The sequence below is a fragment of the Fundulus heteroclitus genome, chromosome 5, assembly GCF_011125445.2.
Source record: "Fundulus heteroclitus isolate FHET01 chromosome 5, MU-UCD_Fhet_4.1, whole genome shotgun sequence".
NCBI classification, from domain to species: domain Eukaryota; kingdom Metazoa; phylum Chordata; class Actinopteri; order Cyprinodontiformes; family Fundulidae; genus Fundulus; species Fundulus heteroclitus.
Genome location: NC_046365.1, coordinates 38286352 through 38301274, shown reverse-complemented (window position 1 = coordinate 38301274; position 14923 = coordinate 38286352). Strand labels below are relative to the sequence as shown.

General features: G+C 43.2%; 1 protein-coding gene across 1 annotated transcript; it reads left to right on the top strand.

The window, feature by feature from the left end:
- The first annotated feature begins 898 nt into the window (after positions 1 to 898).
- On the top strand, positions 899 to 13255 carry smarca5 (SWI/SNF related, matrix associated, actin dependent regulator of chromatin, subfamily a, member 5). The gene is made up of 24 exons (XM_012862890.3): positions 899 to 1165; positions 4157 to 4315; positions 4410 to 4576; positions 4662 to 4762; positions 4858 to 4958; positions 5033 to 5212; positions 5302 to 5457; positions 5540 to 5671; positions 5748 to 5816; positions 5893 to 6002; positions 6089 to 6315; positions 6807 to 6928; positions 8409 to 8561; positions 8642 to 8774; positions 8861 to 9009; positions 9097 to 9219; positions 9302 to 9409; positions 9496 to 9609; positions 9685 to 9807; positions 11271 to 11403; positions 11482 to 11600; positions 12319 to 12531; positions 12608 to 12718; positions 12803 to 13255. Exons 1-24 carry the CDS (start codon positions 1094 to 1096, stop codon positions 12866 to 12868), a joined length of 3141 nt encoding a protein of 1046 aa, XP_012718344.2. The 5' UTR covers positions 899 to 1093; the 3' UTR covers positions 12869 to 13255.
- Positions 13256 to 14923: the final 1668 nt, after the last annotated feature.

Below are 14923 nucleotides of genomic sequence, written 5' to 3'. Positions count from 1 at the left end.
CCCGCTGGAGTGCTTTTGCCGCTACAACACCAGCTTCTTCTCGAGGACCCTCAGTGAGGTTGTTCTTCTTCTTCTTCTTCTTTCCTTTTGTTGGCGGATTGCAAACAACTTATAGGTGCATACAGTGAGGTTGTTTTACTGATGCCTGTCAGAAATGCTGTGCATTATGTTAATTCAAAATAGTCGATGTAAATAGCTGAATGTCGTCAAAATCATATGGGTTTACTTAAACAGACATAAATAATTGCATTGCACTCAAATTCTGTCTTCCATGTCGTGTGTTAATATTCAAGGAGGCTTGTCAATTGCGATCTAAAATATTATTTTGTATGGATGCCAGAATAAGTTGCTACATTTTGTTGTAGATATACAAATGATACAATAAAATTCATTAGAAGACAACAAAAATCTGAAATATTCTAAATGTAATCTGATTAGTATAAAATTATTTAAAAAATATGGAGTTTTGTAAACATTTAAGATATACCAGCAAAATGTAGACTTTATGCATTCATTTTCAGTTCAGTGGGCAATCCCTTTTTCGAGAGAAGCCCCCCCCCCCCACACACACACACACACACACGCACACACACTTAATAAAGCATCATTTGAATTTTGTTTTTATTTGTTTACTTGGGTGTTCAAAAATGGGTTCGATGATCTGAAATATTTAAGTGTGACAAAAATAAATCAAAAACAAGTAATCTGTGATGGGTATTATTTTTTACATCATTGAAGTTGGTTGTAATAACCTGTGATATTAATATCTACGGTAACATCGCTCCAATATGTAAGATCCAGTATCTGAGGAAAGTGGAAGGCACCCGGCTTCTGACCGACTTCTCACATTTACAACAGTCCGCAAAAGCGGCACGACAAAGTCTCGCGAGAGAACGCGTTTACCGGGTATCGTTGTAGCGCGAGAAAATCTTGCTAGCGTGCTGGCGGTTCAACCGGCGCGTCTTTCATTGCAAACAACAGAATAGTTCTGACAGAGTCCGTTGAGGCTAAGGAAACCCATTAACGGCTCTCGAAGGAAGATCTATTTCACTCACAAACTACATATTTGAGCCGAGGAGGGATTTCCACCAAAATGTCCGAAAGCGAAAACTGCGCCGAACAGCGGGAAGAACCGACTGAACCAGAAGAATCCGTAGGAGCAGAGGTAACGCGGTTTAACGGTCCTCTTCGCCGACTAAACGCCTCACAAACTCACCACAGTTGTCACGGAAGTTCCCTCTCCTCGCTTTGGGAGGAAGTCAGCCCTCTTTGTGCCAAACGTTGACGTTGAACGTTAACGTGAGCTCCCCGGGCTAGCTAGCTGTAGCTAGCTAACAGCAGAGGCTTCCAGCGGCCGCTCGGGCTAACGTTACCCTTCCTCATACGCTATGTTTACACTCCTCATGTTATTACGCCAAATTATCCCCTCATTTGACGTTTGCTGGTAAAACATGCCCAGTCATCTCGGTGATTGCGAAAACAAACGATTTAATTGGGACCAGTGAGGATGGTAACTTGTTCCGCTTGGTCTCTTTGTTTTCAACGGGTCAGTAAACGGCTGTTGTTCTGATGGAGCGTCGCCTCCTAACTGCTTGGCGTCTCGCTTTTTGTGGTGCTTCAAAAATAAAAAAATAAATTAAATTCATGTCCACTTCCAAAGAAAACATTAGTTTGCATGTAGTAGGAAAGTTTTAACCCTCATACTGAAACCATCTGAGTTACACAATAGTGCGAGATTTTAGACAAGAAGATGTCTGGAAATGTTTTCAGGCCTTTTAATGTGTTCAAATTAAATAAAGGTTACAGGTGGAGCCCCAGCAGTCTAGATCAGGGGTTCACAAAGTGGGGGTCGTGAGACGGCACATGGGAGGATATCCTAGTTATTATATAGCAAATGTATACCTTTAATCATGGGAAATTATACTTCTCGAATATTTACGACTTTTTGTCGCCAGAGAACTTCCAATTTTGTTTCCCGCAAAGATGTGAAATTAATCTCTAAATATAAAATGTAGTTTTTGTGGAAATTTACTCCTCCGTGCCCAGTCATTTATTTTCTTTAATCTATGGTGGCTCTAATAGGATTGTGTGTGTGTGTGGAAATTATGATGATAAAGTCTTCATATTAGGCATACAGGAATAAATAACACCGCAAAATTAGTCATTATATTACAAGAATAAAGTCAAAATATGAGAGTAAAGTTGCAATATGAGATTAAAGTCACACAGTGGTTTCAGAGTCCTGATACTAATAATAATTTGATGCTAAAAAGATTGAGTATTTTCTTATTTGTGAAGCCAATACCGAAATCTAACTTTACAATATGCTCAACATTCCTTATTTTAACGTTAAGAGTGCTCCTAAAGTTACGCCCAAAAGAGAGTCGCCAGTCTCTGGCTCTGTTATCTCAGGGGTTGCAGGCTGAAAATTTTGGGAAACCCTGGACTAGATCCTGGCTGTTAATGGGTAGGAGGCACGGATAAACAGGGTCAACAGTAATTACGAGTATCATGACAAGAAAGGCAGCAGAGATAATGTTAATGTTCTCTTTGGGAGTGAGGAGGGTGGAGAGGATCAGGAATCAGGGACATCAGATGGACGGATTATGTGAGATGTTTGGAGAGAAAGCCAGAGAGACCAGACTGAGATGGTTTGGACACGTAGAGAGGAGGGACAGCGAGGACGATGAAGCTGGAGGCCCAGAGAAGGACCAGAGAGGAGATTTATGAATGGAGAGAAAGAGGACAGGAAAAGTGTTATAAAAAGTGAAAAAAATAACGATAAATGTGAGTTTGGAACAAAAACCTACACATAAGTGTGTAAATATACACTCATTACCTGCCTTTGTCGTACAGAAAACACAAAGTTTTAATACACTGAACAATTTTAAGAGTTGATCTGAACTAAATTGATTTTAACTGTTTTTCTTGTTTTTGTTATTAGAGCAGCGCTTCATGACTACATTCAGGTTTCATCAGTAAGGGTAAAAATACCAGAAAGCCCAAAGTTCTTCAGATCCATAAAACTCAATAAACATGTAAAACAGAGTGGGGGGGCAATATATAGGTGAGAAACAGGAAAAGTATGATAACAAGAGCCATTAAACAAAAATCAGAGACATGAAGAATATAGCGAATTACATTTAGTATTCCTAAAAATTTCGTTTCGTTTAGAAATGAAGAAAACAATTTAGCGCCTTGATTGTTCTTACGGGAAGTAAAGTCTGTAAATCTGGGACACGTTAACATCCTAACATATTATTTCCTTTTTTCCTTGTGAAGGTTTATTTTGTAGAGCAGCACTACAACAACCTGCTTTTCCCACAATGCATTTATATTTTTCAGGAAGGACTTTATTAATTTCCTGCAGTGGAGAAAAGGCGAGTGTGACTTGACAAATGGAATAAAGTTACTTCTTTAGGACTTTGTAAATTTCAAATCAAACATGGCGTCCCCCATTTCACGTCTGCATAGTTTCTGGGGAAATAAATCTGGTTTCAGAGCTTCAGAATACCATAAAACATTGGCAGTTTTAAATAAAAATTGCTGCATTTACCAACATAATTAACAGAACAGCATTTATTTAAGGTTTTAATAAAAAAAAATACAATCAGCTCTACACAGAATCGTCTTATAAGTGTGCCTTTTGTTGGTTGCTTCTAAACGTACTCAAAAGCTGCAGTAAAAGTGGGATAAAGAGGAAAAACACAGCGGTGAGCTCCAGATTTGCCACTATTATGCAATAATTTAGCTTTTTTTGTGGTCTGTGGTTCAGACAGTCTTGGCACAACCAGTTAATGATGAGCTGATCAGTAACTTGTTTGTTAAACCAGCTGATTCTACGTATTCCACCATGGTGCCTGTTATTTAGGCCACTCACATTCTAATAATCATCCAACTATTTCTAGCCTTGAAAAGGAATAAATTAGCTGGATGTTTGTGCGGCTCCAGACATTTTTATTGGAGCCACATTTCGGGGGTGCCTGTGTGCTGCACCTGTCCTGAAAACACAGAATAACACATTTTAAATCAAACTGGGATATCGGCTAATTGGTGTAAATATAATCTTTTTTTTTTTTTTTAAAGAAAGCCTCTTGGGGCTGAGGTCTTGTTCGTCATCAGTTTACATGAAAACTGTCTTTTCTTCTTCATTCAGAAAACGACCCTGGCCTGTGATCTTCTGCCTCAGGAAAAATCCGACTTTTCAGACGCCGGAAAAGAATCTTCATCAGAAGGCGGAGCTGATGGACAAGATGCATCCTCCTCTTCGTCGTCTAAGACCAAAGAATCCACTCCGGGCTACGAGGAGAAAGTAGTAAGTAGATTATGGTGGATGTCCGGAGCACCAAAGCCCGCTGATGAGTTTCTGGCTAAGAGAGTGACGAGTCTTTGCTTCCCGTGTGTCGCAGCAAACGGACCGAACCAACAGATTTGAATATCTGTTAAAGCAAACGGAGCTGTTCGCACATTTCATCCAACCGGCTGCACAGAAGACCCCCACCTCGCCTCTGAAGATGAAACCAGGGCGTCCTCGGATCAAGAAGGACGAGAAGCAGAACCTGCTGTCTGCCGGGGAGTGAGTAGCCGACCGCACAGCGCAGCGGCTTCGCCTCACAATTAGAAGCCCAGAGCTTAAATGGATTTTCTGCTTTGTCTGACAGCAACCGGCATCGCCGCACCGAACAAGAAGAGGACGAAGAGCTCCTCAACGAGAGCACCAAGACCACCAACGTGTGCACGCGCTTCGACGAGTCTCCCTCCTGTAAGCACGGGCCGTTTTCTAGCGTTGAGGGCCGTTTTTTCGTTGCATGTTTGGAGCAGCTCTGCAGGTGAAATGCTCCCCTGTGTGTCGTTCAGATGTGAAAACGGGGAAAATGAGGGACTACCAGATCCGCGGTCTCAACTGGCTCATTTCTCTCTACGAAAACGGAATCAACGGCATCCTGGCAGACGAGATGGTCAGTACCGCCGCCGCCGATGAAAGCGCGCGGGAGGCTTCTGATTACTTAATGCTCTGTGAATCTGTTCCCAGGGGCTGGGGAAGACCCTCCAGACCATCGCCCTGCTGGGTTACATGAAGCACTACAGGAACATACCAGGTCCTCACATGGTGCTCGTTCCCAAGTCCACCCTCTATAACTGGATGAACGAGTTCAAGCGCTGGGTGCCGTCGCTGCGCGCCGTCTGCCTGATCGGAGACCGGGAACAGCGTGTAAGCGTTGGCCGAAGAGTTCATTCGAGGCTTCCTGGCTTCGGTTCGGGCGCCGATGAACCGTTTCTTTTCTCCTCTTCACCTTTCAGACGGCCCTGATCAGAGACGTGCTGCTGCCGGGAGAGTGGGACGTCTGCGTCACGTCGTACGAAATGCTCATCATCGAAAAGGCCGTGTTCAAGAAGTTCAACTGGAGGTACCTGGTCATCGACGAGGCGCACAGGATCAAGAACGAAAAGTCAAAGGTTCGCCAGCCGCTGGTTTTTAGGCGGGCGTCTCGTGTTTAACGGTAACGCTAAGCTCACAGAGGTGTGACTTTGCTTCCAGCTGTCGGAGATCGTGCGCGAGTTCAAAACCACGAACCGGCTGCTTCTGACCGGGACGCCTCTGCAGAACAACCTCCACGAGCTCTGGGCTCTGCTCAACTTCCTGCTGCCCGACGTCTTCAACTCAGCCGAGGTGCTCATCTCCGTCCTGATTGCCGCCCGCCGGGTCACGCTCCGTGTCTCTTAATGACTTTTGCTTTCCCTCACAGGATTTCGATTCCTGGTTTGACACAAACAACTGCTTGGGTGACCAGAAGTTAGTAGAGCGTCTTCACACAGTAAGTTTCTGACGTTTAATATTAACCTCTTTACGTGTGAAATGCTTGGGTGTAATAAATAATCGTTGTTGCTCAGGTGCTGCGTCCTTTCTTGCTGCGTCGTATCAAAGCAGATGTCGAGAAGACTTTGCTTCCCAAAAAGGAGATCAAGATCTACGTGGGTCTGAGTAAGATGCAGCGCGAGTGGTGAGCATCGTCTACTACTTCTCAGGTGAGCGTGGAGCTTCTCTGGGACGTCAGACTTCATCCAAGCGTCTGTTTCCACCCGTCAGGTACACAAAGATTCTCATGAAAGACATCGACATTCTGAACTCTGCGGGTAAAATGGACAAGATGCGTCTGCTGAACATCCTGATGCAGCTCAGGAAGTGCTGCAACCACCCGTACCTGTTCGACGGGGCGGAGCCCGGCCCGCCCTACACCACCGACCTCCACCTGGTGGTGAACGGAGGAAAGATGGTGGTGCTGGACAAGCTGCTGCCCAAAATGAAGGAGCAGGGTGAGCGGGTTGGGATGAACTGGGCGCTATGGCTTAAAAATAAAATCTCCCACTTTATTATACCAAGTTTATTTCATCTCAAAAAGTAATTTGTGTAAAAACTTCTAGCATTTAATCTGTGAGTCGACCTGAATTCAAAGTGCATCTAAATCCAAGCTGTGAAACGTGCTGGTAAAACAAGATGGCCGCCCTGCCGTTGTAAACAATGAAAATATAACAATGTTTGCTGCTATGAGCGAAGAGGCTTCACTACACTTGTGTTACCTCAAACTAACTTAAAAGAAAAATGGATAAAGTTCCTCGTTTTATGGTTTCCAATATTTTGACAATATATTTTCCTAAACATATATTCAGCACGACTGTTATTCTCTTCGTGGAATCCCACTGAGTACATTGGCTAAAAAAAAATCCAGATTCTCCAAAAATTAAATCCTAATTATGAATAAATCGATTTATCGCTCAGCTGCTGACGCTTCCCTCGTCTTTGTTAGGCTCCCGTATTCTCATCTTCAGTCAGATGACCAGGATGATGGACATCTTGGAGGATTACTGCATGTGGAAGAACTACGAGTACTGCCGCCTGGACGGCCAGACGCCACACGAAGAACGACAGGTGAGATACAGACGCGTCGCTTCGGTTCAGCCGGTTGAGCTGATTTCAGGCTGTAAGCGATGGATAGATGAGCGGCTTCGCTTATCGATAAAATATAAAGCATGTTGATCGATATCGATAATTATCAACATATTCAAAACATATATTTTAAGTGCAGCCCTGGACATTTTATGCTGATGCTTAGCGACCTATTGTTAGATACAGACACAAACACTGAATTCAAACTCAACCCTTTATTCAACCAACTTTTTACTAAAACTATGTTTTTAAAAAGAAAAAAAGAACACATGCTCTCTGAACCCTTTGAAGGGGGCGGAGCCTTTTCCCGAGTCTGCTTTTGTGATTGGTTGGGAGGGTGTAATGACTGTAATATTAACCTGCATGGCTAGAATTGAAAAGGAAGGAAAACTGTTATTCTATTGAACTTTTTATTCACCATTTTTTCTATCATCGATAAATATCGTTATTAAATTATCATCCAGCTCGAGCTTCACTCTTTCAGGTCAAACAATCTCTTCTCTTCTAACACCAGGTCATGCGGATATGCTGCTGTTGTCTGCATTATAAAACCTGGCATCAAACAATTACTCGCCACTCTTGATCCGCGATATAAAGTTACGGGACACAAGTTTTTCTCTAACAGCGCTCCCTAAATTGTGCAACTAGTGCAGAGAATCAGTGCAAAATGAGCTGCAGTCTGTGTCTTCCCACGCCACAACCTCAGACCTCAGCCCTCAATTATTATCAATTAGCCTCTCAATTATGAAACCTGAGGAGTAACTAGTGTACTATTCCCACCTAAATAGGCTATTTTATTTATTTATATGGTTTATTTTGGTCATTTTACTGGTAACTTTAGTTTTTTCTTTGTCATTATTTAATAACATAACTCAGGTCTCAAGTTATTTTTCTTAAAAACATTCTGTTATGGTTAAAAGGGTTGGTTAAATAAAGATTTAATTGGAATTCTGTGTTTGTGTTCTTTATTAAAATTAAATCATTTAGCAATATCATAAAATGTCCAGGCAGAGCAGCACATAAAATATGGTTTTAAATATTTTCAATAATTATCGATATCGATCAATATGCATTTTTTTTATCGATAAGCTTTTTTTCTATATCGTCCAGCCCTATTTAGATACAGAACACACAAACAGTGAATTCAAACTCAACCCTTTATTCAACCAACTTTTTACTAAAACTACGTTTTTAAAAAGAAAAAAAGAACGTGTGCTCTCTGAACCCTTTGAAGGAGGCGCAGCTTGGTTCCTGGGTCTGCATTGTGATTGGTTGGGAAAATGTAACGACTGTAATATTAACCTACATGGCTAGAATGCAAAAGGAAGAAAAACTGTTATTCTATTGAACTTTTCATTGACCCTTTTTTCTATCATCGATAAATATCGTTATTAAATTATCATCCAGCTCGAGCTTTACTCTTTCAGGTCAAACAACCTGTTCTCTTCTCTTCTAACACCAGGTCTCCATCAATGCGTTCAATGAGCCAAACAGCTCAAAGTTCATCTTCATGTTGAGCACCAGGGCCGGCGGTCTGGGTATCAACCTGGCCACGGCCGACGTGGTCATCCTCTACGACTCGGACTGGAACCCCCAAGTCGACCTGCAGGCGATGGTGAGTGCTCCGGCGTCTGTCGCTGCCATCAGCGCGTCTCCAGAAAGCAGAGAACGTCAGGCGTCTCCTTCTCCCTTTAGGATCGAGCTCATCGAATCGGTCAGCAGAAGCAGGTGCGCGTTTACCGTTTCATCACGGAAAACACGGTGGAGGAGAGGATCGTGGAGCGAGCCGAGATGAAGCTGCGCCTGGACTCCATCGTCATCCAGCAGGGTGAGCTTCACGGCCGCGCTGCCAGAGGATTCAGTAGAATCAGGAAAACAGAGTTCAGCCGCCTGAGAGCTGTCCGTATTTAACAGGGAGGCTCGTGGATCCGAGCGCCAACAAGCTGGGCAAGGACGAGATGCTGTCCATCATCCGGCACGGCGCCACACACGTGTTCGCCTCCAAAGAGAGCGAGATCACCGACGACGACATCGACGCGATCCTGGAGCGCGGCGAGAGAAAGGTGAAGCCTGCAGCGCCGCGTTTTAGATCAGGCGTTCCTAAAAGGTTCGATCTTCTGTGAACGGAAAACCTTCGTTGTTTGTGGCAGACCATGGAGATGAAGGAGAAGCTGTCGTCTCTGGGCGAGAGCACGCTGAGGAACTTCACCATGGACACGGAGAACACCAGCGTGTACACGTTCGAAGGCGAGGACTACAGGGAGAAGAAGAAGGTAAATGTCGCGCCCGCCGCCGGCCGCCGCGCTCCAGCAGAGGCCGTCTTTCACCCGGCCGCGTCTCTCCCTCGTTCCTCAGGTCATCACCAACTGGATCGAGCCTCCCAAGAGAGAACGCAAAGCCAATTATGCCGTGGACGCGTACTTCAGAGAAGCTCTGCGAGTCAGCGAGCCCAAAGCCCCCAAGGTAGGAGAGATGAGTTTACAAACGCTTTAAGGCACAGCAGGGAGCGCCTTTCTTCTTAACCGAGAGGTTTCTGGCGTCTTCGACAGGCTCCTCGTCCCCCAAAGCAGCCGAACGTTCAGGACTTCCAGTTCTTCCCTCCTCGTCTGTTTGAGCTCCTGGAGAAGGAGATCCTGTTCTACAGAAAGACCATCGGATACAAGGTGTAAAAATACGCCGAGCTCCGTTTCTCTGCTGGTGTTGGAGACGTTCGGTGGTTTAACCGTCTGCTCCTCCAGGTTCCCCGTAACCCCGAGATCCCCAACTCGGCCCAGGTCCAGAAAGAAGAGCAGGCCAAGATCGACGAGGCCGAGGCGCTGACCGAGGAGGAGCTGGAGGAGAAGGAGAACCTCCTGCAGCAGGTACAGACGGGTCTCACTCACATCGGCTGATCTGCTCCCCTCTATGTCTGAGAAATGCTTTGTGTGATGGAGATGGAAGCTGGATTCTCAGACTTTGACTTGAGTTGTGCTTAAGTCGCTAAAACAGCCCTAAGACCTGACTCGATCTGTAAACAAGTGAGACTTTGTCAGAATCGGCTCTGACAGGTGAACACGTTCTGGTGCGTTTGATTTAGTCGCCAGAGACACTCGTAACAAACCTGATCAGAATGAAACAAACTCACATCTTAGTCTGTGGACGCTGAGCAGAAAGAAGCCTGGCTTTTCAAAATAAAAGCATTCCCTGTTAAGTCACCACATTGCACCTCACTCTGTTTTGTAATTTAAAACGTTCTAAAGGACAAAAACGGGCTTTAATGCTCCTAAAGTCACAGCAGTCTGGTGTGGATCAGGTTTATTTTATTTTCTCATGAGGTAAAAGATTATCTATTAAGTTGTAATGGATGCAACAATCTGGTTTCACTTATGATAAAACAGAGGACTTGTACTGTAGTTGTCTACTCTTGTCTAGGGAGGACAAGTCGGATACAGCATTTAGTGAATTAGTCAGGAGCAGAGCGGACGGGAAGGATGCACCGCCCGGCATTCTTGTTCAATTTCTTCCATCCACATCACTGTTGATGTGGAAACGCTCAGAATAAACACGGCGTTCCTCGTTTGTGCCGCACACACTGACTTAGTTACAGTAATACCTTAAATAAAATATTTATTCACAGCAGGTTTCCTTCAGGCACAAGTCAATAATTCAGGCGTGTTGGTCGAGTCAGGCGGGATGCACTGACCCTGTCTATACTCTAAATAGTTTATGATAGAGAAACTTGGAGTTTTTCAATATAAAAATACTTCCTGGTTGATTTGTTTTCTGCGATTTCTGTCTTCTTCTTTTTTAACCAAATGTATATTGATATATCTGATGGATATTAAACTGTCAATATCCATCATTTTATACATTTGTTTTAATCACTGAATTCAAAGGAAGTAGAAAGCCGTACATCTGGGTAGAAAACGATCGTGTTGGTCATTAGAGATAAGGAGGGAAATTTATGGAATTTTCTTATAGTACTTTAGTACAAAATAACAAAAAATGAATTAATAGCGATAATCAGTAGTTTTAACAAACTTAATTTCTTTTAATTTTTTTTATTTTCCTAAAGATTACAAATTTCATTAAACAAATTACGGTAAGCAGAATCTTAAAACACAACTATATGCAATGTTTTGGTCGTCCAGCCTTAGTGTTGCGTCTTTATCATAAATAAACAGTTGGTCACCATTTTTCCCTCAGACGTGTCATTTCCTGCTGTTTTCTGTGCAATCCCATCCGTTCATTTATATTAAATAGTTGCACTTTGGCCTTTAATGTTCACCTACAATCGGTCCAGAAATTAAGCTTTGCTGCATTCATCGAGTGTTTTTCCTCGCAGGGATTCACGATTTGGAGCAAACGAGACTTCAACCAGTTCATCAAGGCCAACGAGAAATGGGGAAGAGACGACATTGAGAACATCGCCAGAGAAGTTGAGGGGAAAACACCTGAAGAAGTCATGGAATATTCTGGTAATTAATAGCGATATGTTCGGTGTGGGGCAGGTCTTCAGGTTTGTGTGTATTTTAATTCCTTCTTTTGCTTTGCAGCTGTTTTCTGGGAGCGTTGCAATGAGCTGCAGGATATCGAAAAGATCATGGCCCAGATCGAGAGAGGAGAAGCCAGGATTCAGAGAAGGATCAGCATCAAGAAAGCCCTGGACTCCAAGGTAACGCTCCTCTGTTGGTTTAAAGTCGCGGCTGAGCTTCGCCTCCTACGGCCTAGGGCTGGACGATAGAGAAAAAAAGCTTATCGATAAAAAAAAATGCATATTGATTGATATCGATAATTATTGAAAACATTTAAAAACATATTTTATGTGCAGCTCTGCCTGGACATTTTATGATATTGCTAAATTATTTAATTTTAATAAAGAACACAAACACAGAATTCCAATTAAATCTTTATTTAACCAACCTTTTTTAACCATAACAGAATTTTTTTTAAAGAAAAATAATTTAAGAGACCTGAGTTATGTTATTAAATAAAGACTTTGTTATTAAATAAAGACCAAAATAAATATACCAAATAAATAAAATAGCCTATTTAGGTGGGAATAGTACACTAGTTACTTCTCAGGTTTCATAATTGAGAGGCTGACGAAGGTCTGAGGTTGCTGCGCTTCGTGACGGCGTGCCTGAGCCCGCGATTACGATTGGTCGAGAGGAAGTAGTGACTGTAGCATCAACTAATATGATAGGCTGAAAGGAAGGAAGGAAGGAAAACTGTCTATTGAATTTTTATCGACCCTTTTTTTTCCTATGGCGTCACATGTCTATCGATATATATATATATATATATATATATATATATTGTTATTGAATCATCGTCCAGCCCTACTCCGGCCTTCTGATGACTAGTCTCTGTTTCTGGTGTTCTCTGCACAGATCGGACGCTACAAGGCTCCCTTCCATCAGCTGCGAATCTCCTACGGCACCAACAAGGGCAAGAACTACACGGAGGAGGAGGACCGCTTCCTCATCTGCATGCTGCACAAGCTGGGCTTCGACAAGGAGAGCGTCTACGACGAGCTGCGCCAGTGCATCCGCAACTCGCCTCAGTTCCGCTTCGACTGGTTCCTCAAGTCCAGGACGGCCATGGTGAGCCCCGCCTCTCCCGGTTCTGTTCGCCCTCCTGTCCCGGTTCATGTAAGCGAGACTGGCTCTGTCTGTGCAGGAGCTGCAGAGGCGATGCAACACTCTGATCACGCTGATAGAGAGAGAGAACATGGAGCTGGAGGAGAGGGAGAAGGCCGAGAAGAAGAAGCGGGGACCAAAGTCCGGCTCGGTGAGTTTCAGCTCCAGCTTCCAGAGATCGGCCCTTTTGGCGTCACGTCTCCTCGCTTAAATCGCCATCTCGCTCTTTTTCCAGGCGCAGAAACGTAAAGCGGAGGGAACCCCGGACGGCCGAGGACGCAGGAAAAAGCTCAAGTTGTGAGCCGGAAGCATAAAATAAAGGATTGGATCTTGACCATGTCAGCCAGCTCCTAGTGTCTGTCTTACAGGCTGCGATAATGTACTGTGTAAAAAAAAGAAAAGGCCCAGACTGACCTGGTTGTTACAGGGAAGTGTTGCTTTAACGCTGACCTGAACCCTTCAGCTGTGCTGGCTCCCATTTTTTTGTTTGGTAGTTTTTTGTTTTTTTTATTAGAAGTTAACTGAAATAACTGTATTTATGCCTTTTTGGTTGCACTGCATTCCACTGCTCTAAATGTTCCCTTTGTATTTTTATTTTGGAAACGGCAGTTCTTGCATCTTCCAGTTTCAAGTTTAAAATGTCCTTTTGAGAACCCCGAATAAATCTCCTCTTTTTATACAAAAACCACACATTAGTCGGCCCCTTTTAAAGATGCAAAGGTTGGTTTTTCCTCTGTATTTTTCACAGCTGTGGTGAAATGGTTTAAAACTAGGATCGACTGATCGGCCACAATTACATTTGATTTATATTTGAGAGCAGTTATTCAAGAAATTTCTATTGTGTCACGGTTACGGATTGTTTTTCAAGGTAAGTTTGAAATATTGAAGGTGTGTTGTGATCTTATGACAGCAGACAGTTCTAAGAAAACAAAAAATATCCGTATCGGTCAAATTCAGAAGCAGCTTGTCAGACTTTGAAGATCGGTGATCAGCCAGAAACCTGCAATCGGTGAACCCGCTTAAAACCGAGACGCCACATAATGTAACTGAATTTTTTTTAAGCGTTACCATTTGAACTTTTCTAGTTTTCCTGTTTTTGTTCAGGTTTCTCTTTCAGTTGTGTTCTGCACGTCTGCAACAAAATCTAAACCGTATGGTTGCATCTTAATGAATTAGAAAGCAGGTGAATGAATCTAGTGATTTCATTCAAAAACTGAAACATTTAGATCCATTCGTGATTTTTTTTTTCTCCCTGTTGGAATTATGTCTTATAAATGACCAAAACTTTAATTTGATCCAATCACAAAAATTCTATTAAGATCAATTAGAAACAAATCCAGAAGTTTGCTCCTGCTGAATCTCTGTTCACGTTTTGTTCAGTTTCTGCAACGACTTCTTGATCTTTCTGCGTGAATTACTGCATCAGTGCAGCTCAGCATGGACGTGATCAGCTGAGGTGGTCCTGGAAGCCCAGGAGGCTTCAGCCTTCATCTTCATTGCTGCCTCTGGTGTCTCATCTTCCTCTTTAAAATACTCCAAAGCTCCTCTGGGGTGTTCAGGGTCGGGACAGTTTTCTGGCCTTCACGCAGTCATTTCCCCCTGGGATTATTAAATTATATCTGATTCTGATACGCGGGTCGATAAAGCAGGTACCGGTCCTTTTGGCTGTGGGTAAGGAGTGAGTCCTGCTGGGCAGAAATCAGCATCTTCATAAAGCTTGTCAGCAGAAGGAAGCATGGAAGGCGCTAACATTTATTAGACTGCTGTGCTGATTTTGGATTTGACCGAGGACCCGAAACTTAATTTTTAAATATCTTTAATCTGAAATAAGGACTTCAGACCACTGAGCAGCAGACCAGTCCCTTTTTCAACTTACTTCAGATAAGATGTTTTGGGCTTTCTGTCGTTCAGGAATTGCTTAACAAGTAACAGGATCTTTCATCTATATTTGTTTATTTATTTGGATCCCCATTAGCTGTCAGTAATTTGACAGCTACTCTTCCTGGGGTCCTTTTTAAAATTAAATATCTTTAATGCATACCAGTGTGGCGGACTCCAGCCAGTCTACTTGTGAGTTTCGCCCAAATTCTCCCAACATGCCTCAAGGCGGAAGGTGTGTTTGTGAACCATTTTCCTCCCACACAACTTTCCATTAATGTCTGGATGCAGAGCCAGAATCTTTGGCAATTACTTTTGCTTTTCCCTTCTTGTTAAGGCTAGCAAGAATATCTATCCTGTTGTGAAATCATTTTTAATACGGCCTGCAGTCAGAGTAGTTTTTGGAGATATTAAGTTTGGGCTCTCCATTGGGTGTAAGTGATCAAAATGCATCCCCACTCTGAAATGATTCTGTGCA

Excerpts from the sequence above, each read along its gene's own strand:
- smarca5 (XM_012862890.3), top strand. The coding sequence starts at position 1,094 with ATGTCCGAAAGCGAAAACTGCGCCGAACAGCGGGAAGAACCGACTGAA. Across the intron at positions 5,213-5,301 it reads TCGGAGACCGGGAACAGCGT|ACGGCCCTGATCAGAGACGT; the intron begins GTAAGCGTTGGC and ends TTCACCTTTCAG. Across the intron at positions 12,532-12,607 it reads TCAAGTCCAGGACGGCCATG|GAGCTGCAGAGGCGATGCAA; the intron begins GTGAGCCCCGCC and ends CTGTCTGTGCAG.